Source organism: Phocoena sinus, chromosome 11 (genome assembly GCF_008692025.1).
Source record: "Phocoena sinus isolate mPhoSin1 chromosome 11, mPhoSin1.pri, whole genome shotgun sequence".
NCBI classification, from domain to species: Eukaryota; Metazoa; Chordata; class Mammalia; order Artiodactyla; family Phocoenidae; genus Phocoena; species Phocoena sinus.
The window spans coordinates 5,485,002-5,503,075 of NC_045773.1; the positions used below are offsets into that span (position 1 = coordinate 5,485,002).

The following is an 18,074-nucleotide window of genomic DNA, read 5'->3' on the forward strand; positions in this document are numbered from 1 at the left end:
AGTGGAAAGGGCTCCTCTCCTGGGTTCCATGCCCAGCTCTGAGGCTGGCACGGACGTGCTCACCCAGGAGGAGGAGGAAAATCAGCCCAAGGGGCCCACGGCAGAGCCCTCCCGCCACCCCTGATGGACACCTGGCCACAGGCTGAGGCAGACACACCACGGACTCCAGCCCACACAGAGTCGGGCCTTCCAGGCCACCACCAGGGAGGAGCCTGGGACGGAAGGCGCAGCTGCCCCTGCTTGTGGCAGGAGAGCAGGCTCTCACGTGGGGTCTGAAGCCTTCTCTGGGCCTCAGGTGTCCTGTACAGAGGCAGGAGGGGCCCCACACAGGCAGCTTTGAGGATCTGTCCCTGGGCCCTGCCACCAGCACAAAGCAGCAGACACTTGTGTCCTCCCGAGCCCGCAGCTGAGGACAGGCCCGCAGGTGGGGGGAGCTGTCTGGGCAGCAGACTCCGTCCTCAGCGGGGGTCTGGGTTCACAGGGACAAGTGCGGTCCCTTCTGTCCCGCACGTGCCTCAGCTCTCCTGCCTCCCCCGCCTGCAGGCCAAGCTGACGAGAACCCCAGCGCTCACAAGTGCCCGGGGCCCCTCTGCGGGCTTTGTGGCACTGCCCCCGCGATGGCTGCGGCAAGGAGCTGACTTCTCACTTCCCTGCCTGCTCTGCATTGGGCCAACTCCTCCCTCTCCTCATTCCACCCCATGGGGGTCACGGCCAGGAGAATCCCGGGAGCCTGACTACCAAACACGTGTGACAAGAAGAAAGAACTGCTCGTGGAGGGAACCAAGTCCCAGATCACTGGCAAGGCCGAAGCCAAGGTTATTATTTAGCTGAGAACTGGTGGGACCATGAATCATAAGAAACGGAGAAGCTCCTGGGCAGCAGAGGGAAGGCCCCAGTCCTTAAGGTATGGAGATGAGGGGACCACAAAGGTTGGACAATCACCACAATCACCGGTCCTGGGGGCAGCGTCCTGCTCCGGAGACTGAGAGCCCCTCAGCGGGCCGGCAGCCAGGGTGGGGGGGCGTGTCAGACGGTCTCGTCGTCGCTCATGTCCCAGATCTGCGTGGAGAACGGGACATGTTCAGAGCGTTCGTTCGCCCGGCACCACCTGTGATGCTGCCTCAAAGCCGTGCAGCTGTGGCGACAGCAAAAGGAACACGGCTGCCACCTGCAGTGCCTCACAGCCCCCTTGTCACCAAGGGACTGACCCCCCGTTTCCTGTATAACGAAACCACGTCTCAGAGCCCTGCGGTCACTTGCCCAAGGCCTCCCTGGTGAATGAGCCCCCGGTGGCCGAGCTGGGGGAGCGGGGATTTGGACCGGGCCGTGCGGACCCTCCCACTGCCGCAGCGTCCCTGCCCCGCCCAGCCCCCCACTCACTCCCATTTCTGTGGCGCTGACCACTGCTGCCCTCCAGAGTAAGCCCTCTGGCCACCACGGGCCCCGAGGAATGAGAGGAATGAGGGGGGGTCCTGCCCGCTGGCCCCCACAGGCCCAGCTTTGTCTCTGCACCCCCAGCGTGAACCCCGGGGAGAAGGCCCAAGGCCAGCATGGAGCCCCCAGGCGCTCCTCGCACCCCGTGCGCCTGGCCCCTGAACTTACGCCTACAGACTTTCAAAATTCCTAGAATTGGTTGCAAAAGGCCACCTCAATGCTGGCAGAGCCGAGGAAAGGAACACCGTGTTTACGCGAGGCTGGCCCGGAGAGATGGGGAGTCCCAGCCAAGGTAAATATCAACACCAGCTTGGCTTTCAGTGTCGGGGATGTGGAAAATAAACACAGAGAAGGAAATTTCCTCTCTCCTGAGGACCAACTGCCTGGGGCCGAGGGCTGGTGGTGGGTGTGCCTCTCACACACACCCTCACTTTTACATGCACCCTGCTGTCCAAGGACACTGGGATGAGACCACCAAGGTCCAGACGCCCGAAGCAGCGGGGATGGTGCGGAGAGACTGGGGCTGGGGCCCAGCAGCCTGAGGGTGGCCTGGTGGCCCTGCCCTTTTCTGGGCCAGGCTCCCCACCCAGATCATCCTCAGCAAGGCTTGACACAGACCCCTGGGCCTGCCCCCTTGTGTGGGATGGGGGCTGGTGGTGGAGGAGCTGTTACCTTTCCGACTAAGGCTGCATCTGACGCACCTCCAGTTCTAACCATCTGAGTGGGGGAAGGGGCGCCAGAGGGCTCTCTGACACAATTCATTTATTCTTTCACTCTCATTCAGTAAACACACGCGGGCTCTGCCGACCTGGCGCAGATGCTCCCTCCTTCACTCCTCACAACAGCCTGTGAGGAGGTGTAGATGCAAACGGGCTCAGAGAAGGGGAGTCAACTAGCCCAGGATCACACAGCAAGTAAGGTACAGAGCTGGGAACACAGGTGAGAGGGAAAGGGTTATGTGAGTAAAAAGGCTGCCTGGGCTTCAGGGCTGGGGCAGGCTGCTTGGAGGAGGGGGCCAGGCCAAGACGAGGGGGGTGAGCCCAGCGGGCCACGGCCCCCTCTGTCCTCCCGCCCAGCCTCCGGGGAGGTGGGCCGCCAGCCAGGGTCGGGCAGAGTCCGTGTCAGTGAGCAAACGCCCTCCTGCAAGTGGGTAGCCAGGGCTCTTCACAGGACCCTGGGGGGCCAGGCCCTGGGAAGGGCTTTAATGGGAAAGTAGGAGCCTCAATCCATTCTGTCATCCATCGTATTGGCTCTCAGCTCTGGGGAGGAATCCTCTGCGCACGGCAGGGCGGGGAGAGAGCTGGCTCGAGCATGGGCAGCGGGGAGGGGTCCTGGCTCTTCCCCTTGTTCCTGGCACTGCCCAGGCTGCGCAGGGGATCAAGTAAGGCACCCAAAGGGCTGATTATGATGGGACTCTGCAAAAGGGGAGTTGGGGGGAGGCAATGGATTTTACAGAACTGCTCGGGGATTTTCCAGAATGTGTTGTCTGGGCCGGAGATGGGGTTTCTCTGCTAGGGCAGCCAGTCCTTTTGCCGTTGGCTGGGCTCAGGAGGGCAGCAGCAGTCTTAAGTGTAAACCTCCAGAAACTTCAGCCTCGACAAATACTGTATGATATCACTTAACGTGTAGAATCTAAAAAAGCCAAACTCATAGAACCAGGGAGTAGTTGCCAGGCCCTGGAGGGGATGGGGAAATGGTCACAGGGTACAAGCTTTCAGTTATAAGAAGCATAAATCCTGAGGACCTAGTGTATAGCCTACTGACTATAGTTTATAGTACCGTATATTTTTAAATTTGCTAAGAGGGTAGATCTTAAGTGTTCTTACCACAAATAAAAAAAGGGCTGTGAGCTGAAGGATGTGTTAATTAACTTGACTGTGGACATCATTTCAAAAGTATACACATATTAAATGATCACATTGTATACCTTTAAAAAAATCACATGTACAACCTAAATATATAGTTTTAATTTGTTAGCCATTCCTCAATAAAGTTGGGGGCAGGGGAGAAACTTAAGCCTCAGCTCCTGGTAGACTGGACTCCCAGGTTAGTCTGTTCCCTGCTAGGTCCTCAGCCTTCTGCCCACCACCTGGGGAAGACGGGGCCATGTCCTCTTAATGAATAAAGGTTGTAATAAACTGGCAAAGATTTAAAAAATGTTAACACTCAGTGCTAGCAAGGGCATGGTGAAACACTTCCAGGAGGAGTATAAATTGGTACCGTATTTTTTTAAAAGAAGAGATTTGGCAATAGGTAACGCAAAGCTTTAAAAATGTCCGTACCCTAAGGAAGAGATAAATGATCTTTTTTTGCAGATGATATGCAAGTATACCTAGAAAACCCAAGAAAATAAATGCTAAGATGAATACAGATAATAACGAGTATTCAGTAAGATAGCAAGATACGAAATTAATGACACAAAATTATAGCCTTCCTGTATACAAACAACATCCAGTTAGAAAACATAATGAAAGAGAAGAACCCATTGTAAGAGCAATGAAAAAGATAAATTACTAGGGAGTAAACCTAACATGAAATGCACAACATCTTTAGGGAGAAAATCCTTCAAAACAGTCCTGTAACAGTCCTCACAAACACTGTATGGAAAGTAAACTGGGATAAATGGGGATACACCCTGTGTTTTTTGCACGGGACAATTCAACATCAATAAAGATGTCAACTTTCCCAAGTAAACATATAAATTTAACACAATCTCAGTTTTTAAAAAATCAAGTATCTTTCCTGGAGCTAGACAAGCTGGTTTTAAAGTTTATGTGGAAAAGGAAATAAGCAAGACTTATCTAAGAAAACCTTTGAGTATGAAAAGAGCAGTGAGGCAGTTCCCCTACTCTGTGTTTAAACAAGTCATAAAGCCTGTAATTTACAGGGTTGTGTCAGCAGGAGCACAGACAAATGGGCCAGTGGAACCAAATGAGTCAAGAAACAGAACAGAACAGAATGTCCAAATACACATGGAAATTTAGTATCTTAATAATAAAGGTCTGAGGAATGCGATCTCAAATCATTAGAAAAATATGAGCTTTTAAATAAACGACATAGGGACAACTGGAGAGTCATTTGCAAAAAGATAAAATTGATTCCATGCCTCACTGTATATCAGAATCAAGGCCAAATGGAGCAGAGATGTAAGTGTAAAAAAATGAAACCATTCAAATACTGGATGCAAATTCACGTGGGTGAATTTCTTTATAACTTGGGAGTGGGGAGCTGATGATCCAAAATCTATAAACAATAAAAACAGATACAGTGGATGATGTAAAGACACACGTGAGGAATTTTGCATGGAAAAAACACTGTAAGCAACGTTGAAAAGACAAATGACACACTGGGTGAAAATATCACCACACACCATGAAGGGCTCATCCCCCTAACATATAAATAGCTCTTAAAATCAAGAAGAAAAAGACCAATAAACTGATTAAAAAAAAAACCAAACAGGCCAAAGACATGGGCAGTTTACAGAAAAAGATAAGCAAATAGCTTTTATACATAAAAAAAGGTGTTCAACCTTACTTAAAAGAAAAGAAATGCTAAAATTTCTTAGGACACAAAATTCAAAATTTCTGGTCTCTGAAAGACACCACTATGAAAATGAAAAGGCAAACGACAGAGCCACACTGTACATAAAGAGGACTCAGATCCAGAATATACAAAGAACTCTTCCAGCTCAATGATAAAGAGACAAATAACCTGAGTTTTTAAAAGTGAGCAAAAGGTTTGGACACATATTTCACAGAAGAGGAAATACAATGCTAATAAGAACCTGAAAAGATGCTCAGCATCCTTAGTCTTTAGGGAAATGCAAATCCAAACCACAAAGAGATGGCCAAAGAGCACATGAAAAGATGCTCAATATCACTATTATAGAAATGCAAATCAAAACTACAATGACATACCACCTCACACTGGTCAGAATGGCCTTTATCAAAAAAATCTACAAGCAGGGCTTCCCTGGTGGCGCGGTGGTTAAGAATCTGCCTGCCAATGCAGGGGACACGGGTTCAAGCCCTCCCCGGGAAGATCACACATGCCACGGAGCAACTAAGCCCATGCGCCACAACTACTTAGCCTGCGCTCTAGAGCCTGCACGCCACAACTACTGAAGCCCACAAGCTTAGAGCCCGTGCTCCGCAACAAGAGAAGCCACCGCAATGAGAAACCCACACACTGCAAGGAATAGTAGCCCCCGCTCGCCGCAACTAGAGAAAGCCCGCACACAGCAATGAAGACCCAACTCAGCAATAAATAAATAAAATAAATAAGTTTTTAAAAATCTACAAACAGTAAATGCTGGAGAGGGCATGGAGAAAAGGGAACCCTCCTACACTGTTGGCAGGAATGTAAATTGGTACACCATTATGGAGAAGAGTACAGAGATTCCTTAAAAAACTAAATATAGAAGTACCGTATGATCCAGCAATCTCACTCCTGGGCATATATCCGTAGAAAAGCATAATTCGAAAAGATACATGCACCCCAATGTTCATTGCAGCACTGTTTACAGGAGCCAAGACATGGAAGCAACCAACACGTCCATCAGCAGAGGAGTGGATAAAGATGTGGTACAGGGCTTCCCTGGTGGCACAGTGGTTGAGAATCTGCCTGCTAATGCAGGGGACACGGGTTCGAGCCCTGGTCTGGGAAGATCCCACATGCTGCGGAGCAACTAGGCCCGTGAGCCACAACTACTGAGCCTGCGCGTCTGGAGCCTGCGCTCCGCAACAAGAGAGGCCCGCGATAGTGAGAGGCCCGTGCACCCGCGATGAAGAGTGGCCCCTGCTTGCCACAACTAGAGAAAGCCCTTGCACAGAAACGAAGACCCAACACAGCAAAAATAAATAAATAAATAAAATAAAAAGTAACTGTACCATTTAAAAAAGAAAAAAAATATTAAAAAAAAAAAGATGTGGTACTTATATACAATGGAATATTACTCAGCCATAAAAAAGAACAAAATAATGCCATCTGCAGCACATGGATGGACCTAGAGATTGTCATACTGAGTGAAATCCGTCAGAGAAAAATAAATATATCACTTATATGTGGAATCTAAAAAAAAGGGTACAAATAAACTTATGTACAAAACAGATGTAGAGTCACGGATGTAGAAAACAAACTTACGGTTACCAGAGGATGGCGGGGAGGGATAAATTGGGAGACTGGGATTGACATATACACACTACTATATATAAACAGGTAACTAATAAGGACCTACTGTATAACACAGGGAACTCTACTCAATACCCTGTAATGACCTATATGGGAAAAGAATCTAAAAAGGATTGGATATATGTATAGCTGATTCACTTTGCTGTATACCTGAAACTAACACAACATTTGTAAATCAACTATACTGCAATACAAATTTTAAATTAAAAACCACTAAGAGACAGCATACCTCACCTTCTAGAATGGCCAAAATGAAAAATTGTGGCTGGCCACACCAAAGGTCTGCGAGAATGTGGAGCAGCAGGGACTCACCAGCTGCTGCTCGTCGGAATGGAAACGGCACAGTCTGTGAGGAGAAAGCCTGGCGACTTCAGAGTCCACATACACATCACATGCGCCCCAGTGACTCCATTCCCGTTTACCCCAAGGAATGCAAACACGGGTCTGCAAAAGACTACAAGAATGCTCATGGCAGCTTTAGTCCTAATAGGCACGGGACTAGGCTCAATCCGAATGTCATCAACAGGCAAACAGTGACATCCATCCAGCGGACACTGCTCCCCATCAAAGGAACCAGCCACCAAGGCACACAGCCATGTGTATACCTCTCAGAATCTCTATGCTGAGTCATGGGAGTCTGACACAAGTCTACATAAATCCATTTATATGAAATTCTGGAAAGGGCAAGACTAACCTATGGTGACAGATCACTTGCCACACTCACCAAACTATACACTTTACATGCGTGTGTTTTATTATATGTAAATTGTACTTTAATAAAGTTGACATTTTTTAAAAAGCTACGCAGGACATTTTTCACCTCTCAGATTGGCAAAACCCCACACAAGTGCTGTGGGAAACGGCACTCTCCTGTAGCGCTGCTAGGACAGAAGTGGTATGGCCCACAGGTGAAAACGTGGCAACGGCCCACAGAACTGCTGAGGTGTCAACTCCTGACCCAACAAGCTCACTCTTCATAAAATTTGCAAAAATAAACAGGAATGATAAGCCAGAAATTAAAGTAAATGGCTACCTACGGGGTGGGTGGAATGGGCGTGAGGCTACTCTGAGCGTACCTCTTCACTTTAGAATCAAGAGACACTTCTGTGTATTTGAAAAACTAAAAAAACCAAAAGCACAGCAACAAAACCAAAATAGATAAATTGGGCTTAATCAAAATAAAAATCTTTTGTGCATCAAAGGACACTATAAAGAAAAGGGAAAGACAACGCAGAGTGAGAGAAACATATCTGATAAGGAACCTGTATCTAGACCATTGACAACTCAATAATAAAAAGACAACCCAGTTTTTTACAATGGGCAAAGAAGCTGAATAGACATTTCTCAAAAAGACAGGTAACTGGTTGAGAAGCACATAAAAGACACTTGATCATCATTAGGCATCAGGAGAATGCAAATGAAAACCACAAGGAGATAACACTTTGCACCCATTAGGGTGGCTTTAATCAAAAAGTCAGTAACAAGTGTTGGTGAAGATTTGGAGAAACTGGAACCCTCATACGTTGCTACTGGAAGTGTAAAGTGGTGCAACCACTTTGGAAAGCAGTCTGGCAGTTCATCAAACAGTTAAACATAGAGTTGCCAAATGGCCCAGAAATTCCACTCCTGGGTGTATACCCAAGAGAAATGAAAACCCATGTCCACATAAAAACTTGTACACGAATGTTCGTGGCACTATTCATAACAGTGAAAAAGTGGAAACAACCCAATTGCCCACCAAGCAATGAATGGAAAATGTGGTCTCTCCTTACAGTGGAATATTATTTGGCCAAACACCTGCCTACACTCCGTCTTCTCAAGAGCCTGGGGACGCTGGGGTGACTGTCCCCTTTTGCCAAGTAGGCAACTCAAGTGCAGAGGAAGTTATGTAACTTGTCAAGGAGGCCAGGCTAGTAAGGGGTAGAGCAGAGGCTTCTTCCACTTTATCTCACCATTTCCTTACTGTTGAGCACAATTCCTTCCAAAAAACAGTAAAGGGCAGAAGCTGACATTCTGTTAGCCTGGCACCCAGTGAGTGGCCCCACGGCCAACACACAGCTAACCCAGGGCAGTAAAGGCCAGGGCAGCTGGCTCCCAGAGTCCCTAACCTCTGTCCTCCAACACTGTTCAGAAAGCGGAACCTAAGCTCCTGCCTCTTGGCTCGGCCTTTGGGCCCCCCGAGGAGAGGACTGGCGGTAGCGTGTGCTGGCTGGGGGGCCTGGGCAGTCTCTGACCCGGGCCCCTCATGCTCTCCCCCAGCCCCCGCGCTGCAGCCCTCAGGCCAGTGTAGGTGTGTAGTTGGCGGGGCTGGGGCCACCACTGTGCATGTGGGGAAGGGGAGCCTTCCAACCGCTGAGGCCCGTCACACGGGGTCAGGGAGCACGAGCGCTGGACCACACCCCCCCAGAGGGCCTCAAGGTTTCACTTTCCACTCTCCCAACGAGACGGACGCATCTCAGAGGAGCCATTTGTCTTTCAATTTCGAACCTGTGTCCCATTTCTGGACCACACTGTGCCTGGAGCCTGCCATGAACTAAGGTTTTTCTTTTATAAACACTGTAATTACCCCGTAAATGGCATGGTTATACTTGTGTACGTGTGTCAAAAGTGTTCATTTGTTAAATGTAAACATTTAAAATCTACCACCATTTTTGAAACCTAGTTTTAGCATTTCTTTATTTTTAAGATAAAAATTAAAATATCCCGATCTCTCTTGGGCCTCTGAGCAGCCCTGCTCCCCATACCTCCTCAGTGGGATCCTCACAGGTACGATTCGTTCTACTGGGAAGGACCGAGAACAGAGGGGTCTGGGGGTGGCATATGCTGGGGACCAGGTGAGGACACTGGATTGGGCTTCCCCGGCAGACTTCCCAGCCAGGGCTCCGTCCACTTGGGGGGAAGAATGAAGGTCCCATCATGTTTCCAAGTGGGTAACACTATAGCCATTCATTCATTCACTCATATGTTCACTCATTCAGAAACATTTACTGGGTAGTGCGGCATTAGGTGAGAGGAGGGGAGGGGGTTCCTTCATTTCCTGCCTGTCCAGGTGGTCAGTACTTTCCTTAAAATTATGGGAAACAATGGTGGGCCAGGGTCTGGTGGTCAGGGAGCCCTGACTGAGCACTTCCAGGGGGCCAGTGGGACCAGAGGAGGAAGCGGACAGGAGGCACTGAGAAAAAGGCTCCAAACAGGTTCGGCCAGAGAGACACATGCCCACAGGAGGGCCGGGCCAGGCAGGGTTGCTTGGGACAGAGGACCCAATCATGGCCGAGGCCCAGGGAGACAGCAGAGCTTGCCGGGCTCCCCTGGCCAGTGGACTGTGGGCCTGTGCTTGGTCCCCAACATTCTAGGTCAGAGTCATGGACAAGGAAGGGAGGGGAGGAGGTGGCCTGGCAGGAGGAGCAGAGCGCAGGCTGCAGGCCAGCCTCCAGGCAATACCCCTCCCTGACCCCGGGCATCCCCACAGGCGTCCACTTTGTCCCCCTGGGTGGAGACACGGGGCTGGGATCCCAAGGAGGAAGGCAGGGCTGCTTCCAGGGTCACTCTTCCACCCTAGGTGCCCACCGGAGAACAGGGCCTCCTGTCCACAGGCATCACTGGCCCCTGGGGGGCTCTTTCGGGTCTCCACAGACTCTCTGGTGCTGTCTACACAGGAGGAGTGCAATCCGTGCTCGTTTCTGGGCCACTGGGCTCCACACCTCTCTGAGCTCACCTCCCACGACCCTCCCTCCAGCTCACCAGATTCTAGCTGCCGGGCTCTCGAGCTCTTCCCTTGCTCTGGGCAAGGGAGACCCCTCCCCTCGATTCTGCGCTACAGGGCTGGCTCCTGCTCCACAGCCCGTTTGGTTCCTGCCGACTCCTCCCCAACCCCCCCCACCCCCCGTCATTCGTCACCGTGTTTTAGTTTGTACATCTGCCTGACTCCCCAGAGGACAGCGAGCCGCCTGAGGGTGGGCGCCCAGCCCTGGTGCAGAGCCTGGCCCGATAGGTGGCTTTTGAATGAACAGTGATTCAGAACCAGCTGCCCTGGGTGCGATTCCACAGTGGAAAAAGAAAGGGGAATTCTGGGTGTGAACATGATACCCAAGAATCAAGCAGTAAAGAAGGGGTCCCTCAGCCCACCTGCTTGCTGGGGATCCTGGCAGGTCAAGCCTTTGGCCTCCACGCCCACAGGACGATGGGGCAGGGCTGTGGGCATCTCCTGCCGGGTAGGCGGGCGGTAGAGCCAACTTTCCAGGCAGGCCTTGACTCCAGACCACTGATGCCCTGTTCTCCTCCCTGGGCCCCGCCCTGCATCGAGCACACACCAGGCTCCGGGAGTGCAGAGTGGTGGGCAGTTCTTGCTTCTGGACTCCCAGGCCTGGGGGGGGGATGGGTGCTCGCTGGTGACTGTGCTGTGTGTGCAGCAGCCGTGGGGCTCTCCAGTGGCGCATCTCGGGCTAACCTGTCTGCCCCGGGGCTGTTCGTGTCACATCTGGGGAGGGTAGCAGGAGGGGCCCCTGGGTGAGGGCCCAGGTTCTGAGCCCACTCCCAGATTTCCACCTGGAGCTCCGGTCACACCACGGGAATAACCCTGCCCTTTCACCATAAGTCCAGAATCTAAAAGCACAGAGCACATGCCCCAGCTCCCTGGAGGCACCATGTGATCTGAAAGCTTCAAGATTCTTCTGCCCCTCAGACAAGGGTGACTGAAGGGAACTGCCTAGGCTGCCTGGTGTGAGCAGATGACAGCTGTCAGGGACAGACAAGAGGGAAGAGAGAGAGTACAGCATCTGTGCGAGGAAGCCGGGGCAGATGATGAGGGCTCCCAGGGGACGGCACCCACGCCCGGCAGGGAACTTCCAGGGGCCCTTGCTGTCTGTCGCTGGCTGTCACGGGCCCTTGCTCACACTCCATCCACCTGCCTTTCACCCTCCTTCAGTGGAGATGAAGCAATCTCCCCATGTGCCATCCTCAGGGGTCTGCACGCCCCTCTGATGCACCACTACTTTGGTGCCTCCCTTTTGAAAGACCCTCACCTGCCACTCCATCCTTGTGTCCCAAACACTCTCAACCTCCTCTAGCCTGGCCTCTGCTGGACGCCAGATCTGGGAGAGGAATTAAGGCCCAACCCCTCTTCTTGGGGAACCCCAGCCCCAAACCCAGCCTTCCAGAGACCAGGCAGTGGAAGGCTAGTGGAGGGGAGGGGGATGGAGACATAGCTAGAACTTGTGTGGCAGCATGGAGCTCTAGAGGCTTCTGGTGGAGAACTTCTCACCAGCCTTTCCCATTCCCCCTGGTGGCCCCCCACCGGTGCTAAATCAGGGGCCCTGCGTGCGCTGCCTCACGGTTCCAGGAACAAGGTTAAGGTTTCACTAGAAAGAAACTGTGGTGGCCAAGGGAGCTGATAGGATGCAAATAATGATTTACAGCAAGTACCCTGGGCAGCCGATGGGGAGGGAGGAAAGGCGAAAGGCAATGCTTTCTGGTGGCTGCAGCAGTGGCAGGAGTGGGGTGTGTCCCCCCCCCCCCAACCCTGTGTGGCTGCAGCCCCCGTGCACACAGGCGGCCTGCACACCACCTTCAGGGCTTCTGCCCCCATCCTCCCTGCTCCTCCCCCCCGCAGAGATGCTCTGTGACAAGTGACAAGGCTCCGAGTGACAAGAGGAGATGATCTGAAGAAGGCAGCCTCCTACCTCAGAGCCTAGATCCAGAGAAAAAGGCCAACACGCCAGGCCGGCGCTCAGGAGTGCTGGGCAGCGCCTGGCTGGTCCTCACTTCACTGCTCCAGGCACCAAGCACTCAGCTGACGTGGGATACAGGGATAGGATGCCCTGGAGGGGGTGCCAGGGGGCCATCATCTTACAGGAGGCACAGGAGGGAAGCAGAGGAAAAGAGGCTGCTGCGAGCAGCAACCAGACTGGAGATGCAGACCTCAGGTGACACCACCTGGTGACGGTCCACCCAGGCTTGCTTCCACCTTCTGGGGCTCCTTGGGCCTCAAAGCTAGGGCAGAGGGACATGGGCGGCAGGGGGAGAAGGTATAGCCCATGGCGGGCAGGGGGCTCAAGTTGCCCCCTGGGCCAGAGTAGAGAAACTGGTGGCCTCCCCACACCATGGAGGGGACTGGGCGAGAGAACCTGGCCGCGCCCCGGAGGGAGTACTTAGGCAGGCGTTAAACATGTTTTCAAGCAAGTTTTAATGATGTGAGAAAATGATCAGAAATCTCTGAAAAGAGAAAACTCTATGCTCAGTCTGACCCCATTGACATACATGCTTGGTGGAAAAAAAGGGCTAGGAGTAAAAAGCAAATCAGAACAGTCGCCTCTGAGTGGTGGAATCATGGGTGTGAGTTTTGTTCTTTATTTTAGAATTTTTTTTATAATGCTCACTTATGACTTCCATGATCAGAAAAAAAGGTTGTGTAAAGAGGGGCGGTCCTGACGCTCCCCAGGGAGTGTGGAGGTGAGGGTGTGGCTCTGTGCACAGGGACTCAGTGCCTGTTGGTTTCTTGTGTTTTTCCCTCCCAGGAAGTGCTGAGAAGCAAAATAAGAAACCTCCTGCTAAGGGTGGGGTGGGGTGGGGGGAATGCTGCCATTTAACCGTGGACCCCCAGTGAGATTTAAGTGGAAGAGCCCAGCCGGAATTCCCAGCCCACAGTGCAGGCTGCCCATCACCTCCCCCTGTGATTAGTCTGGAAAATGGGGCTCAGGGCCCTGCTATATATTTAGCCCCCTCCCTCCAGGCGTGTCCTTAAATGAGGACCAACATCTAAGAGCTCTAAGGAGGGTTTACGGCCGGTCGGCCAAAAGACGGAGGTGTGACTGAGCTCTGCTGTGGGGAGGGCCAAGGACGGGTAGCAGTGGGTTTGGGCTCTCAACCCCTCATCTCTAAGGAGGGAGGCTCTCAAACAGCAGCAGCAGCAGCAGCAACTGACAACAGGGTGTGGATTCTCCACTCAGACTGGGGAGTAGTGGGGATTCACTTTGGAGACGACACGAGGCATGAGGAAGGGGACGTGAGGGAGAAGGGTGGCCAGGCCCCAGGCCTGCTTGCTTTCTTCCTGGCTTCGCAACACATTTTTCAAATTAGGTGGTAAGAATACAGGGCAATTTCTGTGGCACCAACATACTTTCTTTCAAGATATGATTTATACGTTTGGCCCACATTTTAAATGAAATGGTTATTGAGATAAATGGCCGTGCTGGAGGCTGCAAAATGTTTTCCATTATGTAGTTCTTCTTTTCAGTTCCTTAGAAAACTTTCTGATAAGGGCCCCATATAAAGGCGGACACTTTGGCATTTTTGTTCTCTACCTCAAAGCGCTATGGGGGTCAACACTGGAGAGGGGGAGATGGAAGAGAGGAAAGTGTGAGAGCTCAGAGCTCCAGCGTGAAGTAAATGCAGCATCTAAACAGACTCAGAGCAGACTTGACTTGGTACCAAGAGAGAACTTTGAAACTTTAAATATGCAAATGCAGATGCCCTGGGCTATCTGCAGAGGGCCAAGATTCAACCCCCACAGGCTTTCTCCTGAGGGCCCGGCCTCCGGGCCTGACCACCAGAGACCTCGAGATGAGGCAGAAGCTGTCCCCTGGACTTTGTACCAAGCTACAGGAACCCGAGAGTGCAGTACTGACATAAGGGTGGAAAAAAATAGTGAGAAACAAACCCACACATATATGGGTCGAATGACTTTCAAAAAAGGTGCCGAGGTAACTTAAGGGGAAAGGAGAGTTGTTTCAACACATGGTGCTTGAACGATTAGATATCCACATGGAGAAAAATGAACCTTGACCTTTATCTCAAATCATACGTAGAAATTAATTTGAAATGAATCATGGACATATATATGTAAAAGCAGAAAGCATAAAACTACTTCTAGAAAAGAACATTAAAAAAAATAATGAGACTTAGAGGTAGGCAAAGAATTCTTAGAATACCAAAAGTATGGACCATAAAATTAAAAATTAATAAACTGGATTTCATCAAAATTCAATGCTTTTTGAAAGACAACATTAAGAAAATGAAAAGGCAAGCCAAAGATATTGAGAAAATACATGCAATGCATATACCTGACAAAGAACCTACGTCCAGAAAATATAAAGAACTCTTAAAATTCAATAAGAAGATAAATAACCGATTGGAAACATGGGCAAAAGATCTGAAAGAAATGTCACAAAAGAAGATATACGGACAGCAAACAAGTACATGAAAACATGTTCAACATCCACTCTCATTAGAATACAGAAATAAAAACCATATACCCACTCAAATGGCCAAAATTAAAAAGACTGCCAGCTCTAAGTGTTGACCAAGATGCAGAACAACCAGAGCTCTCATACACTGCTGATGGGAAGAGATGGTACAGACACTTTGATAAACAGTTCAACAGCTTCTTAAAAATTAAATATACACTTATATGATAACCCAGCAATTCCAGTCCTAGGTAATCACTCAGAGAAATGGAAACAAATGTCCACATGAAGACTTGTTTAACAAGCACACACTGGAGCTTTATTTTCAATAGTCCCAAACTGGAAACAAACACTCATCAATAGATGAGTGAATAAACAATTATGATATAAAATGGGATACTATTCAGCAATACAAAAGGACAAACTAATGACCCATGCAACAAAATGGATAAATCTCAAAAATTTACTGAACAAAAGAAGCCAGACAAAAGAGTATTCAATATATACTTCCAAAAAACAATCCTAAAATTTGTATGGAACCACAGAAGGCCCCAAATAGCCAAAGCGATCTTCAGAAAGAACAAAGCTGGAGTCCTCATACTTCCTGATTTCACACTATACTACAAACTACAGTAATCAAACCAGTATGGTACTGGCATAAAAACAGACACCCAGACCAACGGAACAGAATAGAGAGCTATTATTTGACGAGGGAGCCAATAACACTCTATGGGAAAAGGAGAGTCTCTTCTATAAATGGTGTTACGAAAACTGGATAACCACGTGGAGAAAAATGAGATTGGATCCCTATCTTATACCGCTCACAAAAATTAACTCAAAACGGATTAAAAACTTAAACATAAGATCGGATACTAAAAACCTGATATGGAAGAAGCTCCTTGACATTGGTCTTGGCAATGATTCTTTTTATACGACACCAAAAGCGCAAGCAACAAAAGCAAAAATCAAACGTCAAACTAAAACATTTCTGCCCAGCTAAAAAACCATAAAGTAAAAAGGCAATCTACAGAATGGAAGAAAATACTTGCAAATCATATATGAGATAAGGGGTTAATATCCAAAATATATAACGAACTCATACAACTCAGTAACGACCACCACCACAACAAAACCAAACAATAAACCAAACAATCTGATTAAAAACTGGGCAGAGGAACTAAACAGACATTTGTCCAAAGACATCCAGATGGCCAACAGGTACATGAAAAGATGCTTAACATCAGTAATCATCAGGGAAATGCAAATCAAAACCACAGTGAGAGATCACCTCACACCTGTTAGAATGGCTATCATCAAAAAGACAAGTAACAAATGTTGGTGAGGATGTGGAAAAAAAGAGAACCCTTGTGCACTGTTGATGGGAATGCAAATTGGTTTGGTCACTATGGAAAACAGTATAGTGGTTCCTCAAAAAATTTAAGAAGAGTACTTTATGATCCAGAAATTCCAATCCTGGGTATCTATCCAAAGGAAATGAAAACAGGGTATCCAAAAGATACACGCAGTCCTGTGTTTACTGCAGCATTATTCACAACAGCCAAGATAGGAAAACAACGTGTCTATAAACAGATGAACATGTGAAGAAGATATGCTGTATATATACTATTCAGCCATGAGAAAGAAGGAAATACTGCCATCTTCAACAACAAGGATGAACCCTGAGGGCATTATGCTAAGTGAGATAAGACACACAGAGAAAGACAAATACTGGATGATATCACATATGTGGAATCTAAAAAAGCCGAACTTGTTAAAACAGAGAATGGAATGATGGTTACCAGAGGCCGAGGGGCTGGAGAATTGAAGGGTACAAATTTGGAACTAGTAGATAAATAAGTCCTGAAGAGCTAGCTCACAGCACAGTGATTATACAAAATGATACTGTATCATAAACTTCAAAGCTGCTAAGAGAATAGGTCATAATTGGTCTCAACACAAAGAAATGATAATTATGGGACACGATAGGGGGCGGTTAGCTAACACTGACATTGCAAAAATAAATGTATCAAATCAACAGGCTGTATACCTCAAACTTACACAATGTTTTATGTCAATTACATCTCAATAAAAATAAATTTAAAAAATAAAACAAAAAATATGTTGCAAAAAAAAAATATGTTGCATTTATATGAAACCCTAGAAAATACAGATGGAATCTGTAATGGCAGAAAACAGACCCTTGATTGTCTGGGGCTGGCTGGTACAGGATCTGAGTGTGACGGGCCCCAAGGAAATCGTTACCTTTTGGGGTGATAGACATTGTCCATATTTTGATTGTGGTAGTAGTTACACAGGTGTGTAAGTTTCTCAAAAATCATAGAAAGGTACACTTTTACATATATTTTACTGTATGTAAATTACACCTCAATAAATGTGATTTTTAAAATTCAGCAAAAGCTAAAAGGTGTGTGTGTGGGTTCACATAATATAAATACATATTTATAATAATTGCCAAAACATATAATAAGAGGAATACTGTGACTTTTCCAAAACGGGCAAGAAGGCAGAGGGTGGGCAGTCCCCAAGGGGGGCCCCCTCCCACCCTTTCAGCACCCAGACTGTTTCCCAACCGTTTTACTCTGACTGTAATTTTCCAACCACTGAGCGGAATAGAATCACTACGGTCTAGCATCCTTGCTTCCTCAGCTAGATGGCAGGCCTTCTCTTACCCGGGGTAGGATTTCCCCTTTAGTCACCAATCAACACCCCATGGTTTAGCCGAGGGGTAACAAGCTCTGCCTCTAAAGCCAGACTTCTTGGACTGCATCCCTGCTCTGCCACTTACTAGTTGGGTGACCTTGGGCTATTTACCTGATCTCTCTGTTCCTCTGTTTTCTCATCTGAAAAACGAAGACAAAAACAGCATCTCCCTCATAATGCTGTTGTGACAAAGGATTTAAAGTGCTCAGAATAGTACCCACACTGGGTACACAGGAGTTGCTGTTATTTGCTTGAAATGATTGAGAACACAACTTAACAACCTGGAAAAAAAAAAAAAATCCCTGTTGCCATCACGAACATTTTTTGGTAAGCTCTTACAAGTTGTGGGTAACTGATCTCACAGAAGAGCCTAATTAAAGCTTTTCATGCTGAAAATACCACAAACCTGTTTCCTCCTGTCTGTGATGTCATTCCTTCACCAGCTCAGTCACAAGAATTATCCAGGGCCAATTCTGTGTCATATTCAAATGTGACCCTCTTTAATCTCTACCACACCATGGTATCTTTACAGATAAAAAGGTGATGGCT

The 18,074-nt window shown here is 48.6% G+C and overlaps 1 protein-coding gene across 1 annotated transcript in view; it reads right to left on the bottom strand.

Annotated features, from left to right (window-relative positions):
• Positions 1 to 792: 792 nt before the first annotated feature.
• ATG7 (autophagy related 7) overlaps positions 793 to 18,074 on the bottom strand; it is a 245,835-nt gene continuing 228,553 nt past the window's right edge. The window contains 1 exon segment of the mRNA XM_032647922.1: positions 793 to 1,059. Within this exon segment, the coding sequence (XP_032503813.1) occupies positions 1,027 to 1,059 (33 nt within the window). The 3' untranslated portion in view covers positions 793 to 1,026.